The sequence below is a fragment of the Odontomachus brunneus genome, unplaced genomic scaffold (assembly GCF_010583005.1).
Source record: "Odontomachus brunneus isolate Ranch 3 - 2012 unplaced genomic scaffold, Obru_v1 Obru_scaffold_094, whole genome shotgun sequence".
Lineage (NCBI taxonomy): Eukaryota > Metazoa > Arthropoda > Insecta > Hymenoptera > Formicidae > Odontomachus > Odontomachus brunneus.
The window spans coordinates 237,050-263,491 of NW_022639544.1; the positions used below are offsets into that span (position 1 = coordinate 237,050).

At 44.6% G+C, this 26,442-nt stretch overlaps 1 protein-coding gene across 26 annotated transcripts in view; it reads left to right on the top strand.

The window, feature by feature from the left end:
- Positions 1–26,442, top strand: part of LOC116848387 (ensconsin-like) — a 215,346-nt gene that overhangs the window by 130,778 nt on the left and 58,126 nt on the right. For 6 of the 26 annotated variants that reach the window (XM_032824393.1, XM_032824398.1, XM_032824406.1 and 3 more), the window contains exon 1: positions 25,311–25,921. The exons of 18 other annotated variants lie outside the window; for them this stretch is intronic. In XM_032824393.1, the coding sequence (XP_032680284.1) occupies positions 25,602–25,921 (320 nt within the window). In that variant the 5' untranslated portion in view covers positions 25,311–25,601. Of the gene's footprint in view, positions 1–25,310; positions 25,922–26,442 lie in introns of those variants that run through there. 2 more of the 26 variants (XM_032824394.1, XM_032824417.1) reach the window with 2 other exon arrangements.

Here is a 26,442-nt window from a genome sequence, read left to right on the forward strand (position 1 = left end):
AACATATTTCACATTAGTTTAAGTGAATGTGTGTTATTAGTATCCATCAAATAAATATTTTTTATTTGTTAGACTTTTTTTCTGTCAGTGCAGCGAAATATACCATGTCTCCTAACAAGATAAACCTCACTGGCAGTCTATTTTCCTGCACTGCTAAGAATATAGTAAAATTGAAAAGGAACTAATATTCTCTCCGTGTGCACAAATGCTCCTAATATAGCCCTAATGTATACAAAAAATTGCAAAGTATAAAAAGTCGGCAATCAGTCAGGACTCCGGAGTAGCAGCAGCGGGATCTAATTTATATTCGAGTCGACTCGAGATTGCCTACTTGATTGCGAGTTTACGAGGGAGCGCATCAAGTTCCCAACATTGAGCGCGCGCATCCGCGCACGTTGCGCTTCCCCATCGCGATCGTGCGATAATTTAAATATAAACGGAGGAAGCGGCGCGCCCACCGGGCGACGATGTTGCTCATCGGTATATCGATCCTCGCGTGATTTATGTACGCCATAATCGTTTATTAGATGAGTAGTAACGAGCCACAGATTTCAATCGTATCCCACGGTATCGAATCTCGAGAATTATCATAACGCGACAATCCATCCGACTATCAACTCGCGCGCTCCTCTCTTCCCGCAGAACATTAATTTATTCTACTAATAAACAATTTCGGTCGCAGCCAAGTGATCAAGCTCGTGAATTTTCATCGGCGGGCCGAATACCTCGAGAGCGGCGGGAGTCATCGCGATGAAGATTCTCGAGGATCGAGTTAGAGCCCAATCTCGCTCCCCACTCGTCTACTTCTGCGATTCAAATTAATGTTAAAACATCGAATTGACTATGCATCGAACATTAAGTAGCGTCGGCGGCTTACCTTCGGCGCGTACGCGCCTCAAGGATACCTTTCAGTTTGTCTGTTTCATTTACGAGTGACATTGCGCGCGTAACGTTCTTTTACTCAATCGGTTGATAGGACGACGCGATGACGTTTCCTCAGGCAATTGACTCGCCCTAATGAACGACCACGTTCGTAATAAGGTCCGTTTCACAACGGAAACGCGGAACGGATCTGTTAATTGCGCATTAATATCTATAATTCGGCGGCCGACCGTCCGTCGTGGTTCTCGCGCGAGAATGTCATCGCATGACGGCGAATAACTCGTTAGCACCGAACTAGTTCGCTCGCGTCGAGCCTGCGCAGCTGGTAGTTTTCAATATTCACCGTGCAATTTAGCCAAATGTGTGTCGTCACTGGCGAGGTACGGTATCCTGTCACGCGGATATTAATCTAAAATTGTCCTCAACGCGAAAATACTACGTGTTTAAACGCTATCCAGGTCTCCACCTGGTTCACAGTGCGTGGTGCAATCAAATGTGTTTTCGCGACTCTTTCGATGAGCACTAGGAAAATCACAAAAAGAGATTGTACACATAAAAAAAAGAATAGTTGTGTCAACCAAAAAAATAATAAAATATGGCATTGTTTTTCTTTCTGACTTCAAGAATCAACTCTTGATTGCTGCCTATCGATTTGTTGCTCACAAGAATGTAAACCATTGCGGCAGAAAATTTATATGAAATTAATAAAAATTAGTCATAGCAGCAATTATTTTTTTCAGTATAGCTTTTTCTTCTTACAAATTCATTTAAAATTACTGTGTTTCTAGTAAAATTTAAATGAATTTGTAAGAAGAAAAAGCTACACTGAAAAAAATAATTGTTGCTATGACTAATTTTTATTAACTTCATATAAATTTTCTGTAATGCAGGAGTAAAGGTTAATAAGGTTAATAAGGTCAATAATGTGTTTCCAGTAATGCAGGAATAAAGATTAATAAGGTTAATAAGGTCAATAAGATATATCTGGTTAAGGAATATAGCAATGGTATATTTTATAATTCCTGAAATATAAATAGTATATATGAAATGGAAGGATAATAGGTTACTGCAAAATATCGATCTGTTCCTTGTTTGCAAAATTCTATAATAATTTTTATTATGAAATCCTGCGTACATGAAGAGGATATCGTAGTTTTCTTCATATAAATTCTTTTTAATTTTAATAATTTTCTAGTAACATGTAGGAATAGGTTGATAGTAAAAAGTCTAGTTTGCTAAGGAACATAATAAATTTTGCTAGAAACATTAACACAAATTTGTTAATAGCATCTTTCAGTTTCTAAAGTGTAAATAGCATACGAAATGAAAGAATAGTCAGTTAATGCAGAATGTCGATCTATTCGATTATACAATTCTATAGTAATTTTTATATTATTATAAAATTCTCCATGTGATACACGCGGAGATAATATTATAACTTTCTTCATTTAAATTCTGTTCAATTTTAATTTGTCTCTAGTAGTGTGCACACACACACACACACACACACACACACACACACACACACACACACACACACACACACACACACACACACATCCACAGAGATGATAGACTGTCAATATCTAACTTGCCAGGGAACATAATAAATTTCACTGAGACCTTTAGATCTTTAGATAAATTTTTTAATAGCATATGTGAAATGGATGTCGATCTGTCCCTCGTTTACAAAGCTCTGCAGTTTACTATAATATTTACTATAAAATTCTCTCTCCGTTTACAGTTTATTGAGCTACATAGAGTCCGCGTTATACGAATTTTGTCGTCGACGGCGGGCAATATACGACGCGCGAAATAACAGCGACTTACGAGGGAGAGAACGGGAAAGAGAGATTTGCGCGGACGGCGATGTCACGATAAAAATCTCGCGACGCGTTTCTCGTTAAGCGCATTAAATGCTGGCTGTATAACGAGTGTAACGTCAGACCGCGCCGCCGTTTCACAGACGCGTTCTGGGAACGATCGTTTCCTTGGCAGATCCACCCGGACAATTACCGCGTACACGCTCGCGCCGTGACTAATGGAATCCGTTGATGTCGCACGCTGAAAACTCGTACGCGTACAAACGCGATATCGTGCGCGCCAAGTACACGACGATGTACGCGACCGTGAAGTCCCGATTCTCGAGTGCCAACGACGACGATGATCGATTTGGAATTAAACGTGCCTCTGAATTGAAATACGAGCTGTGTCGTTAATTAGAGCGTTCTCGCGCGCTTAATGAGACGGCCCGTGATATATTCTCCTAGATACGCGACAGCACTCGTCGACAAGTCGGCCGATAATTCGGCGACGCGCACGGCAAATGTATTCAGGACTTGTGGTTCTTGCTTTCGTGGGGAAAATCAGGTCGTGGTCGTTAATAATTCGCTAATTACATCTGGTACATTTTAAATGTCCAATTAATCGTTAATTACTAAGTGCACGCGTTAATAATGTCGCGCCGAATATCCTGTAGGTCTTAACTTAAAAATATAATCTTATTCTTAGCGGAATCCTCTGAATCCTAGAAAATTTTACCTTTATATAGTCTCTCTCTCTATCAGGAAGAATCTTCTAAAAGCAAAAGGGAAATATTTTAGGCGCAAATTAGAGGGATTTTATCTTTTATATACAAGTCTTGCTTGTTGCGTGTATTCTCCTTCAAGTAAACATATTTCTCTTGATCCAAAAGAGGAAAAAAGTACAATATCTAGTGGATTTTCGATTAATAGTCCACTTTATTGTAAGAAGAATACTTTCTCGTTTAAAATTCAGGATTACAGGAAATAGCACCTTGCAATTAGTTTTTTTTTTTAGGGAAAAAGGATGCGAGCACGCGATGAGACGGCGCGAACGACCAAGCACAATTTTTGCGATTCCATCGAGTAACGAGAAGCGCGTACTCGCGATTCTATTATCGAGCTCGTGTGGGCAGGAAGCGTCTCTCAATGCTGCAAAAGGGCACCGGTGCGGGACCCGGTGATTGTTAATTACGGGCTAAATCAATCCACGCCCCAATTAATTGGCCCGTCGTTCACGCGGCCTGGTTCTTCCATTTGCGTCGTCTTCATTAATTTGCGCACGATCGAGACGCAACGCAAATCCCTTCGACGGCCATAACTGGACGGTGGGGGCCTTTCATTTCCGATTTCTATTTCCCCAAAGGACCAGCCTGAGGGTTGACCTTTTCACGTTGACGGCCTCTAAATCCGCAGAAACATAAAAAAAACATGCGCGTCGCATTTCGAGATGTTTATTTTAGGATTATGACTACGATCGAATATCGAATAATTTCTAATATTTCGAAGTGAAAAGCATTATTACATTGAAAAAAAATATTCGAAAATTTATTTGTGGGATATAAAATTTATTCACAGATGTAAACTTTATTTCACAAAAGTAAACTTTATATTTTGCAAATAAATTTTCAAATATTTTTTTTCTCATCGTTTTCTCGTGAAAAATTTGTTATGGATGCAAATATCGTTATTGCAAATTTTTTTTAGCGCACGTGTTGCAGTATTTATCCGCTGAAAAAGTATCGTTTTCTAGTATTAAGTGATCGGGCGATGAGGGGGATAAACGTCGGAAGATATTGACACGCGAGATCTCGCTGAGAATCGATGTGTAACGCGCGGCAGCAAAATTTACTAGGAGATTATACGGTGTTTGTTCGCGACATGTTTACATCGGATCAGATCAATATGGATTCCCATCACGAATCGTTCATTGTGCCTCCATATGGAACCGCATCATGTATCGGTAACTGAGAACTGAAACAACCAATATCGTTTTGTTTCGCCGGGTGTAGGTAGTTCATATTCGAAATGTTCATCGTTCCGCCTTTTCGAGCTACCGGGAAGAGCCCTGGTCTTTGAAATTCCGCCTTAATAATAACTTATTGTTTCTCTTAAGAGAACGTTGAGGGGCGCACGCAATATCGGCCCGGAATACCGATATCCCATGGCGTCCGCTGCTACTATATTTTACGAAGAAAAGAGAATGCGTGTGTGCTACTTCGTAAGCATATATTATATTTTTTTCTCGCTCCTCGCGCCCTTACGCGAGACGTTTACTACCGAGAGATATACCGTGTGTCGCAGTCGACAACTCAGGAAATGTACGTATATTAGACCATCGTATAGACTACTCTAGTCGCGCTCAGGAATATCTTTATCTGCATTGCGCCAAAACTTCGAACACTCGCTGCGCGATGCGACCTTACATAACGTGTTCCGTCGCGCCGATAATTACAATCAAACCTCACGTTTTCTGTTTCTTCTGTTTCAGGTGAGTACCCCGCCATAAAGAGCCGTCCGGATAATCGCGGTATGTAACAGTAAACTTGTAATGTCGCGCTAAGCGTGCGGAACTGCAGAACGCGCCGCCACGGCAGCGTTGTCTCGTTTCTCGCGGCCTTTTATTATATTTTGATTTTATTTCGAGCAGCGCGGCTAGTCGCAAACCGACACGTCCGATCGGTGGGAAACGAGACCGGTAAAATACCAACTCGCCAAGCGAGACTAATGGTGAGAAAACGCGAAATGTGTGATGTTCTGTAATCTCTGCCGCGCGGCCGTATCTGTCGCGATTACACTTTCGCGTGTTCGTTGCATCGATATCGTATCGCTCGTAATTGAGTGTCGATCGGCTAGAAATAAATTCACGTTGCGTTCGCGCCCCCAACGCGCCGCCGACCGTTCTTGCGCGACGCTGAAACGGCCTTTTAAAGACAAGACGAAGTAAATTACGGCCGGATTAATTCCCGAGATTAGAGGGGAATTTACATACGGCGGAGGCCTGTGGGAAGTCCGGCGGTCACGCGATATTGCGCGCCGACGTGTCTGCATTCCGCCGGGATCCCGGTTGCTCCGCGGGATAAGCGAAAATGATCGGTGTATTTTAAAGTTGCCTTTTGCGATACGTCGTTATCGTCACGGCTTGCAAAAAAGGGAGAGCAAGAAATAAAGAGAGAGAGAGAGAAAGAGGAAGAGGAAGAGGAAAGAAGAGAAAACCCGGTTTCTCTCGCCCGAGAGACTCTCTTTAAGAGTTGTACGTGCTCAAAAGGGCTTAATTCGCGTCCAAAGGGCCGCGAATTACCTGGCGCAACTTGGATGCATCGTATGCGCTCGTTGTGGCGGTACCATGTCTCTCTCTCTCTCTCTCTCTCTCTCTCTCTCTCTCTCTCTCTCTCTCTAGAGAGTACCATTAGAGGTGGATGGAAGAAGGCCACTTTCGGCCGAAAGCAACGGGCTCACCTCGAAAGAGTGCCGGGCGTGACGAGCAATTAATTGTAGACCCTTCGAACCTTCAACGAAAGTTCGTGAGAAAGTCCATCGCGCGCGCTCGCGTGTATGTGTGTGTCGAGTTGTCGATGGTTTTGTGTCTTTCTTAATGAGCTCTTGAATGCCAAAGAGTGCAGGAGACTCTTTTTCGCGTCGGTGCTCAACACACCATTGCCGATGAGGTCGCGGGAATCGCTGAAAACGATACCGCTGCTCTGAACCGTGAAACGTAAATTTAATGGCACACGAGGGTGAAAATCGAGACGTCTCTTATCAGAGAGAGAATCGATAAAATGAGATTTGAAACGCTGTCGATAAATATTGACTTTGGAATTTAAAGCATCGTCAATAATCGTGAACTGCTGCGAATGAACGATATTTAGGTGTGTTCTCTGAATCGATTAAATATTATTTTGGACGTTATCCCTGTCGCGTATTTAGAACGCAATTTAAAAATGATTCATCACTTATGCGCATATTTCCAAGTCAAGGGAGTCGTTTAATTTTCGTTCTATCACAGCAGAGTCATCGCATGCGTTAACCCAATTTCTTTTGCGAGCTGTGTGTATTGTTAAAGTAAATTTGACTTAATTACTGGTAAAAGTGCGATTTGTTAATCAAGTATTAGTGACGTATCTGTTCTTCACGGAAAAGAAATTTGGTTGGAGTAAGCGAATTTCTAATGAAATATAAACGAACCGGTCAATGTTGCCAGAACTCTGTTCAAGTTAACCAGAAGTCTTGCCAACTGGAACAGAATGCTAGTAACATCAACCGGAATGTTCTGGTTCCTTCATATTCACCAGAAATTCGCAGAAAATCCAACTAAACGTTTTTTGTTGCGCCAGCAATTCGATAAATTGCTCGATAACACGCTTAGCAATTATCGCTTTTCCACGCAAGAAAGTCAACGTGTGCTCTACGCCCCGCTGAAATTTATGCCCACCCATGGTAAATGAGAAAATTAAGACACTGTTATCGTGCACGCGGTCGCAAAATCGCTTATTTTCCGTACGTGCGATACGCGTCGGCGCTGGTACAATTTAGCCTCGCTTTGTTGCATGACGGTGCGCTAAACGATTTTCATCGTCAACCTTTTTACAACGTGACGTCGCAGAAACGTTTTCATCCCACGTCGGTGCGCCGGCCTACTTTTGCCAAGTAACTCTCCGCACACGAATAATTTCGCCGCGCATTACGTTTATAATACGTACGTGCCTCGTTTATTTCCATCCTGTCGTCAAATCTCACGCAGCCTCGCAAAATGGAGGAGGAGAGGCAAAAAAAAAGACTTGTGCACGTCAAGGGACACGAATAAATTCTGATTGTAATTCTGCACTGCAGAAAATTCTATGTTAAATATAACACGTTTTGCACGTCCCGATTCACCCGCTTTCATTTCTGTGTTAATTTCACACGCAAGGCGAGTGTGTCAACAAATGGCACAGCTCATCCGTACATTTTGCATGTAAAACATGTCGCCAAGAATGCACACCCTACGTGTGAATTGTGTTTTTTCAACACTTAGAAATGGCGAATTTTTCGAACACTACGCAGAATAATCGAAATAACACAAAGACGTTATGTTAAACTGACACACGTAAAGAGACTTAACACAAAAATGTATCTACACGGCTCGATTTCGACATAGATGTTTCTTTTTTTTTCATCGTGAATGTTGGTTATCAAGATACCGATCGTATCTGACTTCGAAACGCATGACGAATTCGCGACAAAATTGCAAGCGCGTGTTGTGCGAGCGATAACGACCGAGAGAGTGTCTCTCGCAAAGAATTCCGCGGGCAATTGCATAATGCTTGAAAATTGCGGCCTCCACGCTCGATCTCGCGCACGACTCTTCGCTCGCGATGTTTTACACGTCCGTTTGATCGACGCGGTCGGATGTACCGGCTGGCATCCTGATTGGCGTCTATCAGGCCGACAGCCGATTCTGTGCAGACTCGCCTCAGACGTAGGCGGACTATCGACATTCGGATAGAGAAGAGAGACCGCGGTATCCCGTCTTCATTTCCGCCTCGTATTTCCGCCGGCTGCCGCGAGAAAATTTGAATAAGACAATGCGGGGATCCAGTCGGCGCGCGGCTTTACGAAATAATACCGAGCGGGAGAGTGCTTCATTTCGGCAAAGCGTTCGGCGTATTATTCGTCGGAATATATTCGACTTAATGCACTCCGGATTGGAGGAGTCCAATGGAATCGCCGCGGCATGTCAAGTCCACAATGCCGCTCTTGGCGGAGCACTTTTGTTCTCGCGCGATTCGTACGCGCCTAAGCCGCAAAGTGCGGCTTTTTAATGCGGCAGGTAGAGAACTATAGTCGACACAGCACGGAAGTTCGTGTCTAGAAAAAAACCGAGAAAGACATTTAATTGCTCCTCGCTTCGCGCACATTGCTGAGAAATAATCGTGCTGCTATTCTCGTCCTCTTTATTCTCGGACTCTTATTACGTTAGTCGTTGCACCGTGTTACTCTGATTCGACTTGGGGATTCGTATACTCGAGGATTAATGTCAGGCCGTAACAAGTATAACGCTGGTACTCAGCTCAGGAGAAAAACTGTCTATGGCGGATGTAGCGACGCGACGAATATGTTGCCGAACAATCGACTGGTCGCGCGGTATTAACGGTGTCAAGACTCGAGCTAGATAAACGCGCTTGGATGAACGTATCCGGTCGACGATCCGGAACAATCCGCTCGATCCGTTTATACCGCGGCTTTCGATTCAGCACTGACAGGTCCGGGCGAGATATTGTGCTCTCGTTTGTGATTCACGAATTCTACGGGTGGCTCGTACAATGGCGGGATTAAGATGCACAAACGAACCGCTCCCATTCAATGAGAGGCGCACACTTATGTCTCCTCTCTTCGCCCCCGCGAATATATCCGCCTTTCTACGCGGCCGGGAATAGCGATCGGGATAACGTAGTCTCGGAATAGCGGAGGAAAGATTCTCCCAATGCGATTGCCGCGTTGTGTCAACTTGAAATTACTAATGCTCTCCGAGACGATTAGAGATCGATAAGTTGGAAGCGAGTAATCGTGAGAAGCGTCGCTTCGCGGAAAGTTCTTCCTTTCGTAAGGTGCTACTCGTAATCTGTTTATCTTTAGGAACGATACGTAACGTTATCCGTTACGACTTACGCTTGCACACTGTGCATTTAAGATGTTGCAGGGCCTTGACAGCAGTAAAGATGGAGTAAAATTTTGGGAGTTGCATCTGTCTCCTCCTGTGATCCCTTAAAAGACAAAAGTACAAATTCGCCGATGCGCGCTTAACACTTGGCGTTCTTATTGTTTTGGTCTTTAAATGCAAATATTTAAACTTTCTCGACATAGAATGTTAATATGTATATATTCAATATACGTATATATATATCTTATGTTGTGAAAGTTAGAATATTCGAATTTAAAGACAAAACAAAAATGTCGAGAATCAGATACGGACATTGATGTTTTTATCTTACAATAATTAGCGACTGGAGCTTCGATTTGTTGCAATAAAGAATTTAGACGTGTTTCACGTCGTACGACAGCGTTATTTTGCTGTGTATATATTTTTTCTATTGTTTGATGAGAAATCGGAAAATCCCGATTTTTTTTCGAATGGTCGAGAATACTCTTGCATACTTTGCAGGGATATTTTCGCTCTGTTCCTGAGATGTGCATACGATGCGTAGCCGGAAGCGGCTCCCTTCTCAAGAACAAAAGAGTTGCCCTAAATATTAGAGATTGTAATCCCAAGCGCACATAAAAAAAGTATCTCCGCCGACGAAAATCCATGTTTACCACACAAGCCTCTTTTCTTCTTTTCTCTCTCTCTCTCTCTCTCTCTCTCTCTCTCTCTCTCTCTTTCTGACTCTGTCTTTTATCCCCTACAATAACACCCCATGATTGAAAATTAAAAGTACATTTAGTCGATACACGTGGAAACAGTCGGACACAAAATATACATAACAACTCAATATTAATCGATGTATTGATACTTCAATTAATATTGCTTCTATAATAAACTCATTTTTCTCTGAACGCGGAATAATGTTTCGCAATTAATGGCGGAAATTAATTTTCGTACTAATAGTAGCGCACGCTCTCGCGTGCACGCGAAGGGAGTGAGAGAGAAAGGGGAGAGGGAGTTTTCTCGTTCTCGCAGTAACTTGCAGCCATTATAATTGAGTTCTGCCTCTGTTTTCTGCTAAATTTACGTCCGTTACGCCTGTCGACGCTGGTGGCAGTGGGTCACCATCGCAGGCTCGTCCGTTGTAAAGATAGGGCGAAAATTCAATTGGAAAAGTTACGCGCTATTATCCGCGGCAGCGGGTCGCATGTGCGATCAGATAACATTAATGAATCTTTCATCAGTCGTTCGGGGAAATTGGAATTCGAGCGGCGCGGTAAATGATAAAGATGTCTAATTGTTTCGCCGTTCGTATGTTGTACGAATTCACATCGAACATCGAATTTCCACATCGATTTCAACGTAACAGTGCGTTTGATATGCTATTTCCTTTTAAAATTTACGCGAAAACGTCGTGAACGACGACACTGTCGATTCTCAGATGTCGGAAACGTGCGGCATACTTTTGTGGTTCGGAAACACTCGATGCCCTGTCAAGGTGGTCCACCGAAACCAACCACAATGGTGAAACAAAGGAAGCTGCGACGTCGACGTTATCACGATCAAATAAAAATGCCAGAGTTTCTGGATACACTTGACATAAATCCCGAGCGCGATAAAAGGGTCGCGGTAACTACCGATCGTTAATGCCGCGCACGAACCGCGCCATCGGGTTTGCAGGGAGTGTTCCGGCGCAGTTCTTTCACTTCACTTCCGGCGATTGAAATCTTACGGGCTCTGGCGTGTATCCTAGGCAGATCCGACTGAAAGCGAAAGCGCACTGCTTATTTCTGTCGCGGTGGTTGTTAGCACAGCGAATCTCGATCGCTGTTTCCTTTAAAAACGATCTATTTGTACCACGCCGTACCGACGACGCTCTTTTTTACTTTTGTCAGATTTGAAGTTATACGAATGTAAGTATCAATAAAAATACCAGTGCGCCGATACACGTATCCAACTCTGGACTCTAGACATTCATATTGTTTGGATCTTTAAATACGAATATTTAAACTTTCTTATACTACTTTTACAAGATGAGTAATAGAACTGTGATAAAAAGATAACAGAGTTGCAATGAAATTGATAAGAGGAGAGAGATGTATAGATTATTAAGTCATAGATTATAAATATTATAAAGTTATAAATAAGTAACTTTATATATATAAGTTAGGTACGTTAGATAGAAAATGGATAATTGAATGAAGGAGCGGAGAAATGAGTGAATAAATAATATTATAAACCAAATCCTACTTCTTGGTTGTATTTTTTTGCTAAACTAAATATATTATTATTATAATAATACTTTTACATATTTGTGAAAGGTTTAAATATTATACTTGAAAACTAAATCAGCACGAATGTCCAAAGTTGGATGTACTTTCACATTAGTGGAAAATTTTATAACTATCCAAGTGATTTTATAGTTCGCTATGTGAAAGATAAACCGAGCGGCACGGTGCGGTCTACGTTCAGCTGTGCTTCAATATCGCGCTGGATAAACAAATTTCGCATGCGTCTCGTATGAAAAATTCCCAAACACGATACATCACACATTGTTACCGAGAAAATACTACCGACCGTGGCGGATACGTGTGCTCTCGTGCCGGGCCAAGTTTTTGAATAATTCCTGCTTCGCGCTGTGAATATGTGAGCGTGGAGATGATCGCTGAGTTTGCCTTGCTCGCGACTAAGTTTGCTTAAACTTTAGTCAAAAGTGACTTTCAGTTTTAACTGACGACCTCCTTTTTTCTTAAACACTCGATTACACGCTCCCGCGGATTTTTGCGTTGAAACGCGTTTCGTACTTTAGCCGAGCCGGCAGTCTGTCGCCTTCTTACTAATCCTTCGGGATTAAATCCGTCGAGAATTAAAAATTTCTTCGCATTTTGCACGTTTACTGCAAAGCTTATGATTGGATCTTTACTTTGCCATGTAATTAAAAGTGCCAAAAGTAAAACAGTTAAATCTATTTCTGACTGTTTCTTATTGTCTATCACTCAGAATCAGGTGAAATCAGATTGATCACTTTCTTTTTTCTTATATATTTTGCCATTTACGAATACTGTATCTCAGAGAAGCCTACGAGAATTAGAGGCGGCCAGCACTTTCTTTTCACTCTCTAAGCATGCGTGTCATAATTTCGTTAACGCCGCCGGACAGTAAACTGCGTCTAAATCGCTTTACCTGAGAGCGAAAAAGAATCTGCACTCCGCGGGAGGGCTCGTATATCGTGCTTCCTCAGCTGACGCGAAGAATCGTTTATTATTTACGCAGTCGGGGAGAGAACGTTTGTCCTACTTCTCTCTTCTCGGTGCGACAGCAGCTGCAACTGCACGGCATCCAGGCAATTCCTATTTGACCGTTTCCTTCTAGTCCCCTTTCTCCCACATTGCTCTTCATCTTTCCTTGTGCTCGTGTCATGAGAAACGTCAATTAGAGCATACCCAGAATCGGAAGCCCTCCGGCGCAAAGAGGAACGAAGAATTTCGTGGCGGTTATTTTTGCGTTTCGTTCGCCACCTTAAGTTGAAATTCGCAGGACACCTCGCGCGAAGCCGTTGATTTTCAAATAACGTCATGCGATTAATCTCCATTTGTATACGTGCAACAGCACGAGCTGCTTCGCGTCAGACTCTTGGACACTTGGCTGTCGAATGTGAAACCACGCGTTCACTTTCGAGGCTACAAAATGCATGCGAATAGAATTGTCTCGACTTGAAGAATCGAACACTCTCGACAAGCCGCTCTCGAGCTCTCCTCGAAGCCATCCATAATTCAAGTCGAAGTCGATTCGCCGCTGAATTTTTTCGAAAGTTTCGTTGTGTCGCTCCCGACGAACGCGACGGCTCCCAGACGACAGTGAGTTGCGGCGAAAGAGGGGAGGATAAAGAAAAATAAATGATTCAATGACGATTAGATACGAGCACCAGAGAGTAGCGGCGCGATCGAATAAGCAAAATGTCAGAATGTGAGAGAATCAAATTGTAGAATGAAAACCCCTGACTTCGGAAATTGATTTATTCGTAATGTAAAATTATGTCGCGTAACGTGGAATTAAAATTTATTTTCGTACTTGCCTCTTTCATATCACTCTGTGTCATCTGTATTTTTAGATGTTCTCTTCCATTTTAGAACGCGTTCTCCCCTGTTCTCATCTCACGATGTCGTTCTCCTCGCAATCACACGATCGACCGTCGAAATCGCAACCCTCGATCGAGTGAGGCGCGTGCCAACACGCGCAAGGCTAATAGCGGAGAATCCGACAGCAGTGGATTCACACGACTGCAAAAGCAACAGTGCATATCGCCCTTTGGTGGCCGTGCGAAAGATCGTGTGTGAGCACGGAGCAAATACACGGAGGAAAGAGAAAGAGGAGGGGAATCTACCTGCCTCTGCGGAAGCTCGATATGGCGGGAATTAGCGAACGGGGTGACGCCAACGACGTGGGTGGACAGAGTGGACACAGCTCCATTCAATTGATTTCCATTTAGTGGAAGAATATGATTTAAGCGACAGATGGAATTCAGCGCGGAACTGACGGAAACGTAAATGCATGTTTTTAATTCGTTTATCCGCGAACGCGGGAGAATTAGCGTAAGGGTGAGATCTGTGTATGTGTATGCTTGCGTGTTCGAAGGAAATGCATGATGAAGATTTTGCAGCATCGAGAGAATGAATGCGATGAAAACCTGAATTGATAGAGATACAGCGACACTCTGTTAGTAGCAGTTTGTTCAAACAGCAGAGATCGTTGTCGCATAACGGTTTTGTCGCCATGTAATAACGATGGGGGTAGATAATCGTCGGAAAACGATGTTTGCAAAAATTAAAAGGGTCGGAAAACACGAAGCTGCTTTAAGTGGCGCAAAGTGCTCCTTGTTTTCTCGCTTTTCTATTCTTATCTCTCTCTCTCTCTCTCTCTGGTGCGCACGCGCAGTGATAACAAGAAATTCGAGAGAAATCACAGTCCCAGTCGATGGATATTTCCTCGGCGTTGAAATTAATCCTCGATAATTAACTTACTTCACTCTCCTAAACTCTCGAGTACTTGACTCCGATTCGACGATCGTGAGACTCCGATAAGCCCCGAATTGCTCCTCTCGATGTTCCTTTCGATTGCTTACTGGATCCGCGACTCGAACTAATTCACTAATTTGTCGATTGATATCGCATCGCGCGCGACTTTTGCAGCCTTATGCTTCTTTTTGAGGCTCTTTGTAGACACAGAACTTTCTCAATTAAGTAATATTTCGAGTTAAAGCGGGATGACTCGCAACTACCCATGATTAAACGATATTAATCCCTACCTCAAGAGGTCCCAGAAACTTTCTTCGCGAGCCGTCAGGACACTACTCATTAAAACATCGAAGCGTATTTACCTTTGCGTCTTTCTTCTGCGAGAAAGTATTAGCGGTGTAGAGTTAGTTTTTAATTCTTAGATCTCACGAATGAGTGAAAAATAACATGCTGACGAGAAACATGATGAGAATCAACACCGCGTAATTCTACTTAAATATTTAACCGCAAACATTTTATAGCTCAGTGAACACACACACACACACACCCGCAAAAAGTTGCAGAATAATTAACAGCGAATACTTCCGGCTCATCTAAGCGTTAAAACAATTATCCCGAACACAGATCGTATCGTCGGGTTATCTTCGGTCGGGTCGTAATTTTCCGTGACGGTGCGGAAGAGTGGAGAGTAAAATCGTGTAGCGAACCACCCCGGAGAACCTTTCTCCTGGGAGAGTAGCAACACGGCAGAGGAGTGTAGACGGTGGACGTGCTGCGACGCACCGAGAGAAGAGACCGCGCTGGGCCGTCGGGGATGATTCTTGCGAGGAGATGTGGAAACGTGGCTCCACGCGACCAGAGATTCCGACTAGTCTGTTCAGTCGAATTGGCCGCCTTCCCATCTCTCGCTAGACGCGCCTGGAATTTCGGGAGACACGTACGCAGGACCGAGACACGTTGCTCATGTCAGCAATGTAGACAAATTCGCGGGACATCGCTGGATCCGAGCGTGGCAATGTCCGGAGAAATCACTTTCGATCGTGACATCCGGGCAAATCACAGAGGCGTGAAAAATGGTCGTGTGCTCGGAGAACTCAACTTGCCAAAGATAAAGTCGATATCCCTGAAACTTTCCGTGCCTTGGAACATTTCGTGAAAATGATTTCAAAACGCGAGCGGACGGTGTATTGATCAGTTTTACGGAGCGTGATATCGCGCGTATCCATTTGTCGCTCGGGTCGCAGAAGAAAGATCCATACCGACGTAATCTGCGGCATAATTCGTCATTTTCGTCGTATCGCATTCGTGTCACGTTCAAGTGTCGCGAAATAAAGGGTAACCTGCGAGCTTTTATTACTGCGAGTCTGTGTTCGCGTATCGTAAAAGCAGTAGCAACGTTTCTGAGGCGAATTTTATCGCGGCGGGCTCAGCGCGCGCGATAGAGAAATAACGTGATTTCACGTAGGACGATTTCCTGAAAGAACGACGTTCCTGTATTCCCGTAAATCCGCGCCGTGATGCTCGCCATAATCCGTCAGGGGAGATCGTAGACGAGCAACCCCTCGAGCACATTGCTACGGCGTCTTCAAGGTTATCGATCCTCGAGGACGTCGTAGTGGACCGAGAAGAGCTGATCAACCATGAGAATTGCCAGCCGCTCCTCCGTATCGCCACTCGAGAGATGATCGATCCTCGAGGAGCTTTTCCTTTCGTAACTGATCTGTAGTCTCTTGCGTTAATTCATTAATTATTGTCATTAATAAGATATATTTTTTCTTAATTTGATTAATCTAAAAAGATCCAAGCGTGCATAACTGCGCAACGCGATCCTCAGTTAAAGACTAAAATCTCACGCTCGTTTACGAGAATTACGTATTCTTGCGAGATACCAATCGGAAGCTATGCATCTTCTTCTCTCGCCAATGATACGATATCGGGGTCACCTTCGATTCTTTGCCGAAACGCGACAGCCTTTCAAACGTTATCGCAACATAAAACGCTGCTTCACGCGAAAGCGCTTGCTGATGAGGCGAAAAATTTCAGGGAAGAAAAATAAATCAAGCCCATCGTCAATCGGCACTATTAAGACCGCGGGAATAGTCAGAGGGTTGAGGGGTGGTCGGAGGGGTGAAGGGAAAGATGTCCAAAAAAGGGGTAGCAAGGGGAGGTCGAAGATCACGACGAAATTAGGCGGCGCGGCCGGAGGTAGACGAGCGCGCCGTTCCGCGAAACCGAGGGTTGACCATTTCGGGAGAGGGTTGCAGATGATGGCTGATCGATGCAACAGCAGCGCCACCAGCCGCGTCGTTGAGCGCTGGAGGTGGTGGAGGACAGCCAGCCAGCCACCACCGCTGGCATATCCTCTCTGTTCCTCCCTCGTCGCCTCTCGATTCCTCTTCCTTCCCGCGCCTTATCTTTCGGTCGTCTCTTCCGGCTTCCTCGCTTCTTCCCTCTCCCCCCTTCCTATCCTCCCCTTCCGCCAGTCCCTCGCTATTTCTCCGTCTGACTTTCATCCCCCAGCCGCTTCCTCGAACGGTATATCGTGTACGCACTGAACGTACCACCCTCTCACTCCGACTCTCCTTCGTCATCCACCTCCGCTCCTCTCCTCCCGTTCCCACCGTGCCCTCACCACCCTCCGATCGCTTCCAACCCTGCCTGATCCTCGCGACGGTGTACTACGCACGTACTAACCGAGCGGCGCACGTCGGACCTCCGCGAGAGAGTCCGTACAACCCTCTCCGCGCGCGCGCCACCCTCCAGACGGGGAGTCGCTCTGGCGTTTGCACCTCGCGCTGCTCTCCGTACTATCTCTCGCGAGCTCAGTTCTCGCCTGGTGACCGTCCAGTGCGTACAGGTGATCCGGGACCACCCTAGTACTCGAATTCGGGTTCTTTCGTCGCGATGACGTGTTGGCTCGCCACGAGGCGGACGCGAGGCTCGCGCGTCTCGACCCAGGAGGTGCTCGTCGTCCTCGCGATCCTTTCAGCGCGAACTCAACCGCTCCCACGTCCCGTTTCTCCATCGCTCCCGGTGCGACTCGCTGCGGCTGGCTCGTTTTAATGCGGAAAAAGGGGTTGATTATCGTTCGCCAGTGACAGGAACTTCCGTTGTTGTTTATTGTTCTTATTTGCTTGAGCCCGCTAGTTCGATAACTGAGTGTCGTGCGAAAACGTGGAATTTATGGTTGAAGGATTGATCGTTGTATGATTGTCTGTCTGAATGTCGAGTCAACCGTAGCGTGACGAAAAAAGTACTCGGTAGGTCAATTATTTGTTCTATTAAGGACAGTGCAATCTCGTCCTCGAAGGTGCATCATCGTATGATCTTTCTCTTCGACAGTCTCTCAATTAAGAGAGTTATGTAACTCGATTTACACTCGATCTGTTTGTTTGACTCGTCTTTTTCGTGTTGAACTCTATCTTCGCGTGCCGCTTCGTTAACTGAATCAACTGGAGAACTGGTCTCAGCAAAATATCTTACAGGATTCTCTCACACGATTATTGTCACATTGATCGTTTCCGTCTTTGTGCTCTCGAGTTTTCAAATTTGCAAAATAATTTCGCAAGTTTTAAGATAACGCCGTAAGTAAAATTTTCGGTTCTCGTTCCATCATTTGTCTTTGTAATCTTCCGGAAAAAATCCCTTTTTCCAACAAGCGTATCATAAAATCGGATTAGATTATGAAATCGTGGTGACGCGCTCGAGGCGACTTTCGATCGATGGAGAACCTCGCACGTGGACACAGCAAGTATCACAAACGTTTCGTGATCACGTGGCCACTGTGATCCTACTGGGTTTACGGATTTCAGTCTGGATGTAATTTCGAACATCAACATCGACTTAACCTTAATCAAGGATCAAATGGACGATCTTGATCAGTTAATTTCGGAATTAATCCCAGATTGAACTTTGACCTTTCCCCTTCGCCACCGCAACACCGACGTGTCACGAAACTTGTCACGTACCATTTGTTCAACACGTTTCGTCACTCGAGCCGGAGATACACGCAGGGCGCATGAATGAATGATTATTATACGACTCGTCTCTATCGACATTTTTCTTTTTTTCATGATCTTTCGCTTTTCAATGGCCTAAGTATTTTAAGACATTTGATCGCCATGGCAAAATACTGCAATGGCACGAAAAGGGTGGCAAGGTTATCGCGAGGATACCACGGACGGGCGGCGTCGTCCTTTCGGGGAAACTTTTTGTTTTCATGCTCGCTCCGTAATCTGTCCGTAAAGCTGGCAATCGAACGCGTCTTGGTCGGTTCGATTTTCCGGAAAACGACCGGGCCGCTCCAAATGGAACGAATGGAGTTCGTAATCGAAGTTCGAGTTAAGCCATTAAAATGGAGTTTGCCGACTTTCGCGCGTTGATCCGCTCGGGAGAAGTTATTTAAAATTAGATTTAACGAGAAGGAGAGACGAATTGAGATGTCAAGGACTGCGCACGATGAGAGAGAAAGCTCCTCGCCGTGCGAGAATTTATCGCGTTGCGACCCGCGCCGAAAGACTGACCCTTTCAATTTGAGCCACTGATTTTAATCAGTGAAAAAGCTCCTCGGAGATAATTACGACTTAATATCGCGCAGGAAATCTTTCTCTCTCGCGCTGAGACGCGGTACACCGCAAGTTTAGATGAGAGCCGTAGAACTTTTTGATGACCGGCAAAGAAGCGGGAAAATTGCCGCCGGATGTTGAGTCACGCCGAGTAGTAGGACATGAAGAGAAAAGGATTCTACGATGCGTACTCTCCTTGCTCTCCTCTGGAATATTAAAGCATTGACCTGTGATAATCCAAAGTCGTATCAGCTCGAATTGATCCTGCGTTTCTATTTTGTGAGCCGTGTTCTAACTCTGCCCATTCGGCGTCTAAATGTAAGCGATCCTCGCACGAAGGTCACGTGCGACATTACATCAGCTTAAAAATCGCGCTCGATGTGCAGTCGGGACACGGGCCGCAGACTCCGATCGAATCTCTCGCAACTTAGATATATCCGATAATAAGACGTTAATGTGATTGCTCCAATCCCTTGCCCCCACCTTCACTTCGTCCATTACAGCAATCTGCAATTTAGCACACGGCGAAGGGGGGAGAGCTATATATGGTCGCGCGTCTACGGAATAAAATTAATTCCGCCGCCTTTGTTTCATTATTCAGTTTTCCGCATGCATCCGTGGCCGCGACGAACGGCAATTAGCATAATGAATTTCGGCCGGATCACACGTTCATACGCCTGGCCATTTATCCTTCACCCGTAAGGGGCTCCTAAGTACAGGTATTAAGCGCACGGCGATTCCCGCACAACCCGTCGAATAATAGGCGGCAGTAAATTAGGGCGACTCTCGCGCGTGTGTGGTATTCCGCCCGCGCGAAACACGCTCCCGAGGCGAACAAACGTGCACGTTTGCGGTAACAGTTCGCCGGCGCTTGAACGCGTTTATTTTTGCCGGCGTTGAGTTCGCTCGTTTGTTCCCGCCCGGATGTATCGCCTCGCACAGAGATGTCTTTCGCTCGGCCGTTCCGATCCCTCCGTCAACCACGGCACGCGTATTTAACTGTACGATAACGATATCCTGACAGCGAAGATAGTTACTTGCCAGCACACTGCGAAAAAACTGTGTTTTACCATAATCACATAGAGAATCACCATAATCACATAGAGAAATAATCATAACTAGAAGAATCATTTTTGTGGTCATGTTACTATATAGTATCAGTGATAATAATCTTACATGTGTATATTACTATTCCCGAATCGAAATTTTGATCTACTTTCAGCCTCACTATTCCATTCAATATCTATGTTGATATTCTGAAACCTACATCAAACTCTTTTAATTTTATTTAAATTTCGACTCGAGTCGCTTTAAGGCTCCTGACCCCTCGCATGGTCTATCTCTTTTTTTAATGACGTCAGAAGCGAGAAAATGCATACTAAAAATTCTTGCGAAATATGTTAAAATCGAAATATGTATCCATAAAGTAACACTTACCATCGATTAAACAAATTTGTAAGATATTCCGTGCACTCCCCTTTTGCTCTAACAATTAATAATTTGTCGTAAATTAACGTGATATACAATTCATCTTCTTAACCTATTTCTTTGCCTATTTTTATTCAGATTAATTTACAATAAATTATTGATTGTTAGAGCAAAAGGGAAGTGCACGGAATATTTTACAAATTTGTTTAATCGATTGCAAGTCACTTTATGGATATATATTTCTATTTCAATATATTTCGCAAGAATTTTTAACATGCATTTTCTCGCTTCTGACGTCATTAAAAAGAGATAGAATGCGAGGGGCCAAGAGTCTTAACCCATTCGCGAATTTTGCTCAATCACACAGAATCACACATTGGGGCAAGTTGCACTTGAAGAAAAATACACGGTAATAGCAGCTGCAACGTCGCAACTATGCGTGTTTAAATATGTGGAATTACACTGAGAGAAGAGGTTAATAGCTAATTTAACAAAATGCCAGTACCTGTCCGTAATAAATGATTTGATCACACAGGGCGACCCTATAGTGGGAACAAATGATTGGTTACTTTCAATTTGCTGCTTTAAGCAACACTTCTGCAATGAAGACGCAATTAACCTGACCTAAATAGACGAGAACAAATGCGACTTGTATCTCAGACGATGCATGTCTGTTAAAATGACTGATGACGAGAAATGACTTGTGACGGTAATCGTTCGTTTTTCTCTCGTTAAACAGCAAATATGCTTTCGTTCTGATAACCGAGGGACTTTTCTCAGTGTATAATACGTATAGTTCAATAAACTATCTTGTAGTTATTACAAAATTACTGAAGCTGTAGTTGCGATACAACTATAAAATAGTAGATTGAATTATATACATTAATTCTGCATACAGAACTCATATGGCTGTCACTTTCTAGTTGTCATCACCATGCCTTTTTTTCTCTAAGTGCACGCACTTATTGGCATGTCATTGATCATTGGCACTCTAGAAAAGCTTGGTTTTTCATGCAACCAGCGTTGCAGTTAAGTTTCTTGTCTATACTTTCTATAACTTCAAAAGAGATCGTCACAAATAGATACCTGTCTGTAAATCGCAAAGGAAACTTCAGAATGTCAATGACTAAGGGGGATTCCAAGAATAATGTTGTTCACCCTATCAGCCACTATTTAGCCGCGAGTGATTTTGCCAGACGGCGCTTTAACCTCGTGTCAGCTGTTCGCGAGGACGAAATGTCGCATTGGCATTACAGCATTATATTTATTCCGCTTTAAGAAAAGAAAAAATGAAGTGCGCGTATTATACAGAGCGGCGTTGTAACGCGTCCACGAGCGAGCAAAAACGAGGATGTCGCGGCATGTAGTAGATGTCGGAGAATGATGCTCCATTGTGCCCGCGTCTGACTTTGACAGAAGCTCGATGATTCATTCGCCGATCGGCAAGGACCGACTCGCCGCGTGTCGAGAAAGCGATTGCTTTCACACGCGGGTGTGAATCGCTCAGCCTCGACCGAGTGAAATGTGCGCGCCTCTGTGCGTGGTCGTACGTCGTGACCAAGTCTGCTTCCGGTTTTCCTTACGCGAGCGGGTTTTTAAAGAAAACACGTAATATTTTGCTTGGCTACACGCGCGTTTCGCAAGGCGACATTTTGTGAAGCTCCCGATCAAATTGATGAAAGAAAAGAATATTACGAGTCTTATTGGCTTAAGTAACTAGTTTTTTTATTGTATATCAGGAGAGCCTTTTCAACAATATATTTGACCAAGCTGACGAAATTCACGTATTGCTCGATGAGCTTATGATTGAAATTAACCTGAGCCTCGGGAGGGACCGAACGCTCGTTGAAGTTGTTGAGATTTCTCTGTGCGGGGAAAAGCACACCGAGAAAAGTGTTTGATACTTGCGACTATAATCACTATAAAAAATAATCACTATAAATTATAGCGAAAAAAGAATATTTTTTAAATTAAATTTTACTATAATATTAGTGATGATATAATCTTGTGTGTATACTACTGCCATTTTTGTGTTGGAGCAACCGTACCAAGAAGTATGGTTGGGTCTATAAAGATAATTATATTTTTAGTTAGATCAAGCATTTCTTTTCCTCTCACGGTGCATATGAATATCGTTATAATGATTACTTGGTTTAAACAAAATCGCCTTACGTCCAGCAAAAATATCCGGTCGCTTGAGGAAAAAAGAAATGTTATTTCCCATTTGCTCGCGAATGCGCTCCCGGGAGGCGGGCGATGAACGGTAAAACGAGGCTCGTTTCTGCACAGCTTCGAAGAACGCAACGGAATTCCCCTGAGCGCGGCTGAGAATCATCTTATTCGGGTATTCTCATCCATCCTGTCTCCTTAATGACCGCGATGCAGTTGGCAACGGTACAACGTGATCGTTTGACGGAATTATGTGCATGCTAAGTACGCGCATACCAAAAGGGTTTTTACTCGGCGGTACATCGCGCAGCGATAAATCATAGAGTCCTTCGAGCAGAAACGCCGAGTATTCTCTCCTTCCGCGTAGGGCCGTGTTCTTCCCTTCCTCCCTCTTTCCCTCTTCTTTTCGTGAAAATTTCCAATTTATTTTGTCTCTCGGCAATATTCGAAATTCGTACTTATTACATTGTAACGTGCAAATGTGAATTTCTACCGCGGGAGGATCAGTCACTCGCGATGCTTATTCGTGTTGAACGCGGCCACGCCGATAACGCCGGATGATTCCGCATTTATCATGATCCTCATTAACGCGCGCTCATTGGAACGCCAAATAATCGAGCGATTGTGTTCTCGCGGCGAAAGCCCGGCTAGATAAAGGCGCGCAATTCTGCAGCACGTCATTAATATCCGTGACCGTTCTGTGTTTAACAATCAAATACAATCTTCGTGGTATTGATTTAATTAAATATTGACACAAGGCTATCTATCCTTCGCGATAGCGTATTGGCGAGCCTATTGACGCAGACTGATTATTTCCATCATCGATTCCGTGACTCTGATCAGTCCGAAACATCCTCTCGTAAACGTAAAATATATTCCGTTGTATCTTGTTTAGACGGTGATTGACTGATATTTGCAATATTTGCAAATATCAGTCAATCACCGTCTCGAATCTGCACCGTGCACGGGCTCGAATCTGTAGCAAGTTATGCGTCTTATCGCCATGAAATTAACGCATCGCGCTGATTCCCCATGGCGTTTGCCGATTTTCTTCGCTCAGCGGCGAATGGAATTATCGGATCCCGCATTAGCAATTATTAGACATTGACCGATCACGCATCGTTAACGTAACCTATTTAATGGGAACACACTTGCATACATACATACATACGCATACGTGCGCGCACGCACAGAGTCATCAAGCTCGCTTTGATAATTATCAATACTCACTAGGTGAGCCACTAGGTGGTAGAGACGACGAGCGGTCGGCGTGCGCGCGACATAAATCTCGTAGCCCTGGTATTCATACTCGCGTTTGCGGTGGAAATACCTCGTATACCCGCGCGGCAAACTAAATTAACAGCATGCGGCGCAATTTTAGCGTAATGCAAATCGATAGCGCCGCGGCGTGCCCCCTTCGTGCCCCCGCCTCTCTCTCCTCCTACCCTCTGTCTGTGCCTCGCCAGAGCGTCACGAAATCGCCCGCTCTATACGGGTCTCGCGACATTTCACGTTGCCGGGACTATCGCTGGCGAGGCTGTAAATTTTGCAAACGGCTGGCGGCCGGCCAGACATTTTTATTACGTGCCCCATGGCGCAGCGTAACGCTCAGTCGTGCGCCCTTACGCTGACTAACAACGTCGTGTATCTGCGCTATCGGACGCAACCGTGTCATCTGTCCGCGACGGCATGACTACTTTATGGTGGTCGCCGCGACGTTTCCCGATCACATTTCGTTCTCACACGTCCGTCGCGAACTTAGGTCGCGAGCGCGCTTAGTGCTTGAACAGATAAGCCACTTCGTGTCGCCATGAATCTGTACAGACGGACTACTTCGTCGCGTCAGAGAGAAGCGCTTCAGATCTGCACAAAAGCACAAACCTGTCACAAGACCGGAAGAACACCGGGACACAAGCGCGATAGGAATCCCTATGTCTTTGTACTTTGTGCTCTTCCGCTCCTGTGACAGATTTGTGTTATACACACAGAAAAATACATACTGCGTTCAAGTAAATGTCACTCCAAATATTTATATATCAAATATTTCATAAATTTATATACTTGCAAATCTATCATAAGTTTGTCAAATTTACATAAAATTCTGAATCTTAGTGAGTTCAGCGTTTCGATCAAAAACATTCAATTAAAACAAAAGTTTGGTTTGTTTGCTACATAGAGTCGAATCGACTTTTTCAAAGTTTTGTAATGTTCTTATAAAGAGAATAGATTTTTCTTTTGAGTACATGGCAATGTACTCAATAATCGTTAAAAAAGAGAAAGTGTTGAGTAATTGAGTAATTGTTCTTCTTAGCAGTAGAACAGTATTTTTCTGTGTGCATATCACTCTGAAGTACTTTTCTGTGGCGCCATGCAAGTAGGCCGTCTGTACGGGTCTGTAGCGCTTCTCTGTGGCGCCACAAAGTGGTTCGTCTGTTCGAGCTTTTAGAGACGAAATTATTGCGCCCTGCGGTTGCGACCTGGCGATGTTCCCTTCGTCTCATCAGGGATTCGAGAAATGAGCTCCGATCGACGCTCCTTCTCGCGAATCCCGATGATTCCATAAGTTCTCATAACGTTACGGTAAAATATTTACGAGAGGAGATTGGATTACACGCGGTAGAAATATATAGGGAACTGGAGAATGTCCGAACGCAACTTCTGTCGGAGAACTCCCAAAGATCCCGCACGATCGTCATTAACGCCATCCGTTTTTCCGTTTCCTGGCCTCGTAAACCGATAACTATGAAACACGAGCCAACCTCAGAGACGTCAAGACCGTCTAAACGAGCTGGAGAACGGCGTAATCTTACCGATCACTCCTTCTCAGATACTCGCCTAAGCCACGAGTCCGACATCCCCCATCCGGATCAAGCGGGTCGCGACGCGATCGGTTCCCGTCTAACGACGCGATGTAGTGTCGTTTGTCGTCGTGGTAATGGTGATGTCGTCGTGCTGTTAACGGCCGCGGAAGACAAGGTGAGAAGACCAGACGATGAACGGCGAGCGAGACTCGTGATCGTCTCGCGCGGACTCCACGAAGAGTACCGCGACGATCCGCGGGAAAAAGGAGAAGAAAAAGAAGACGGTCCGGTGGGGCCCTGGCCATGGGGGAGACAGCATGTTCTCCGAGCTGTGCAGGGAGACCCTGCGGAAGGCAGCAGTGTGCTACAGTTCTGCTCGTGCAGGAAGTCCATCACCATCGCCACCAACGTCTCCGCCGCCATCACCCGCCAAGGAGGCAAAGACTGCTGCCAACGCTGACCTGGCAAATGTCCGTGATGCCGGCCACGAGGGAGCCAGAGACCACCAGCATCATTCAGGGACCACCGGAAGACGGGCGTCGCCGAGCGGAAACGCTACCGGCGAGCCCAGAGACCCGGCCGCGGAGAGATCGACGACCGATCGCTCGAACGACGTCAGGGAGTACGTTTACGTCCGGTGCGAGGCTGACATTGGCTCATTACTCTGAGTACCCTGCGGGGACCGGCCTGAGTATCGACCATTCATTTTTCTCGGGGGCTCGCGCTGTTTTGTCCTAACGTGGTTGGACCGTATTCTGGGTTTTTCGGTCGGAGAAAGTTCCTGATTTATTTATCGGCTGCCATTCAATACGACCGGTCAATCCGATTTGTGTGATTTTCAGCGCGCAATAAATTCGCGATTTTTGTTTGCAGGCTGTCCTATAGCCACGGAATCATGATATACATATATTAGGATCTTAACTTAGTTTCCGCCCAAAAAATACTGAGAAAAAGCATTTATTGTAAAAAATTTATTTAAATTATTTCAATGAAAGTATTTTCCATCACTTTCTACAACTTTTTGCCATCTTTCTGGCAACTGGGCGATACCATCTCGATAAAACGATGTTTGTTTCGAAGCAATCCATTCGTCCACCCATTCTCGCACTTCTTCAACATTTCGGAAGCGTGTACCACTCAAGCCGTGCTGCATCGATC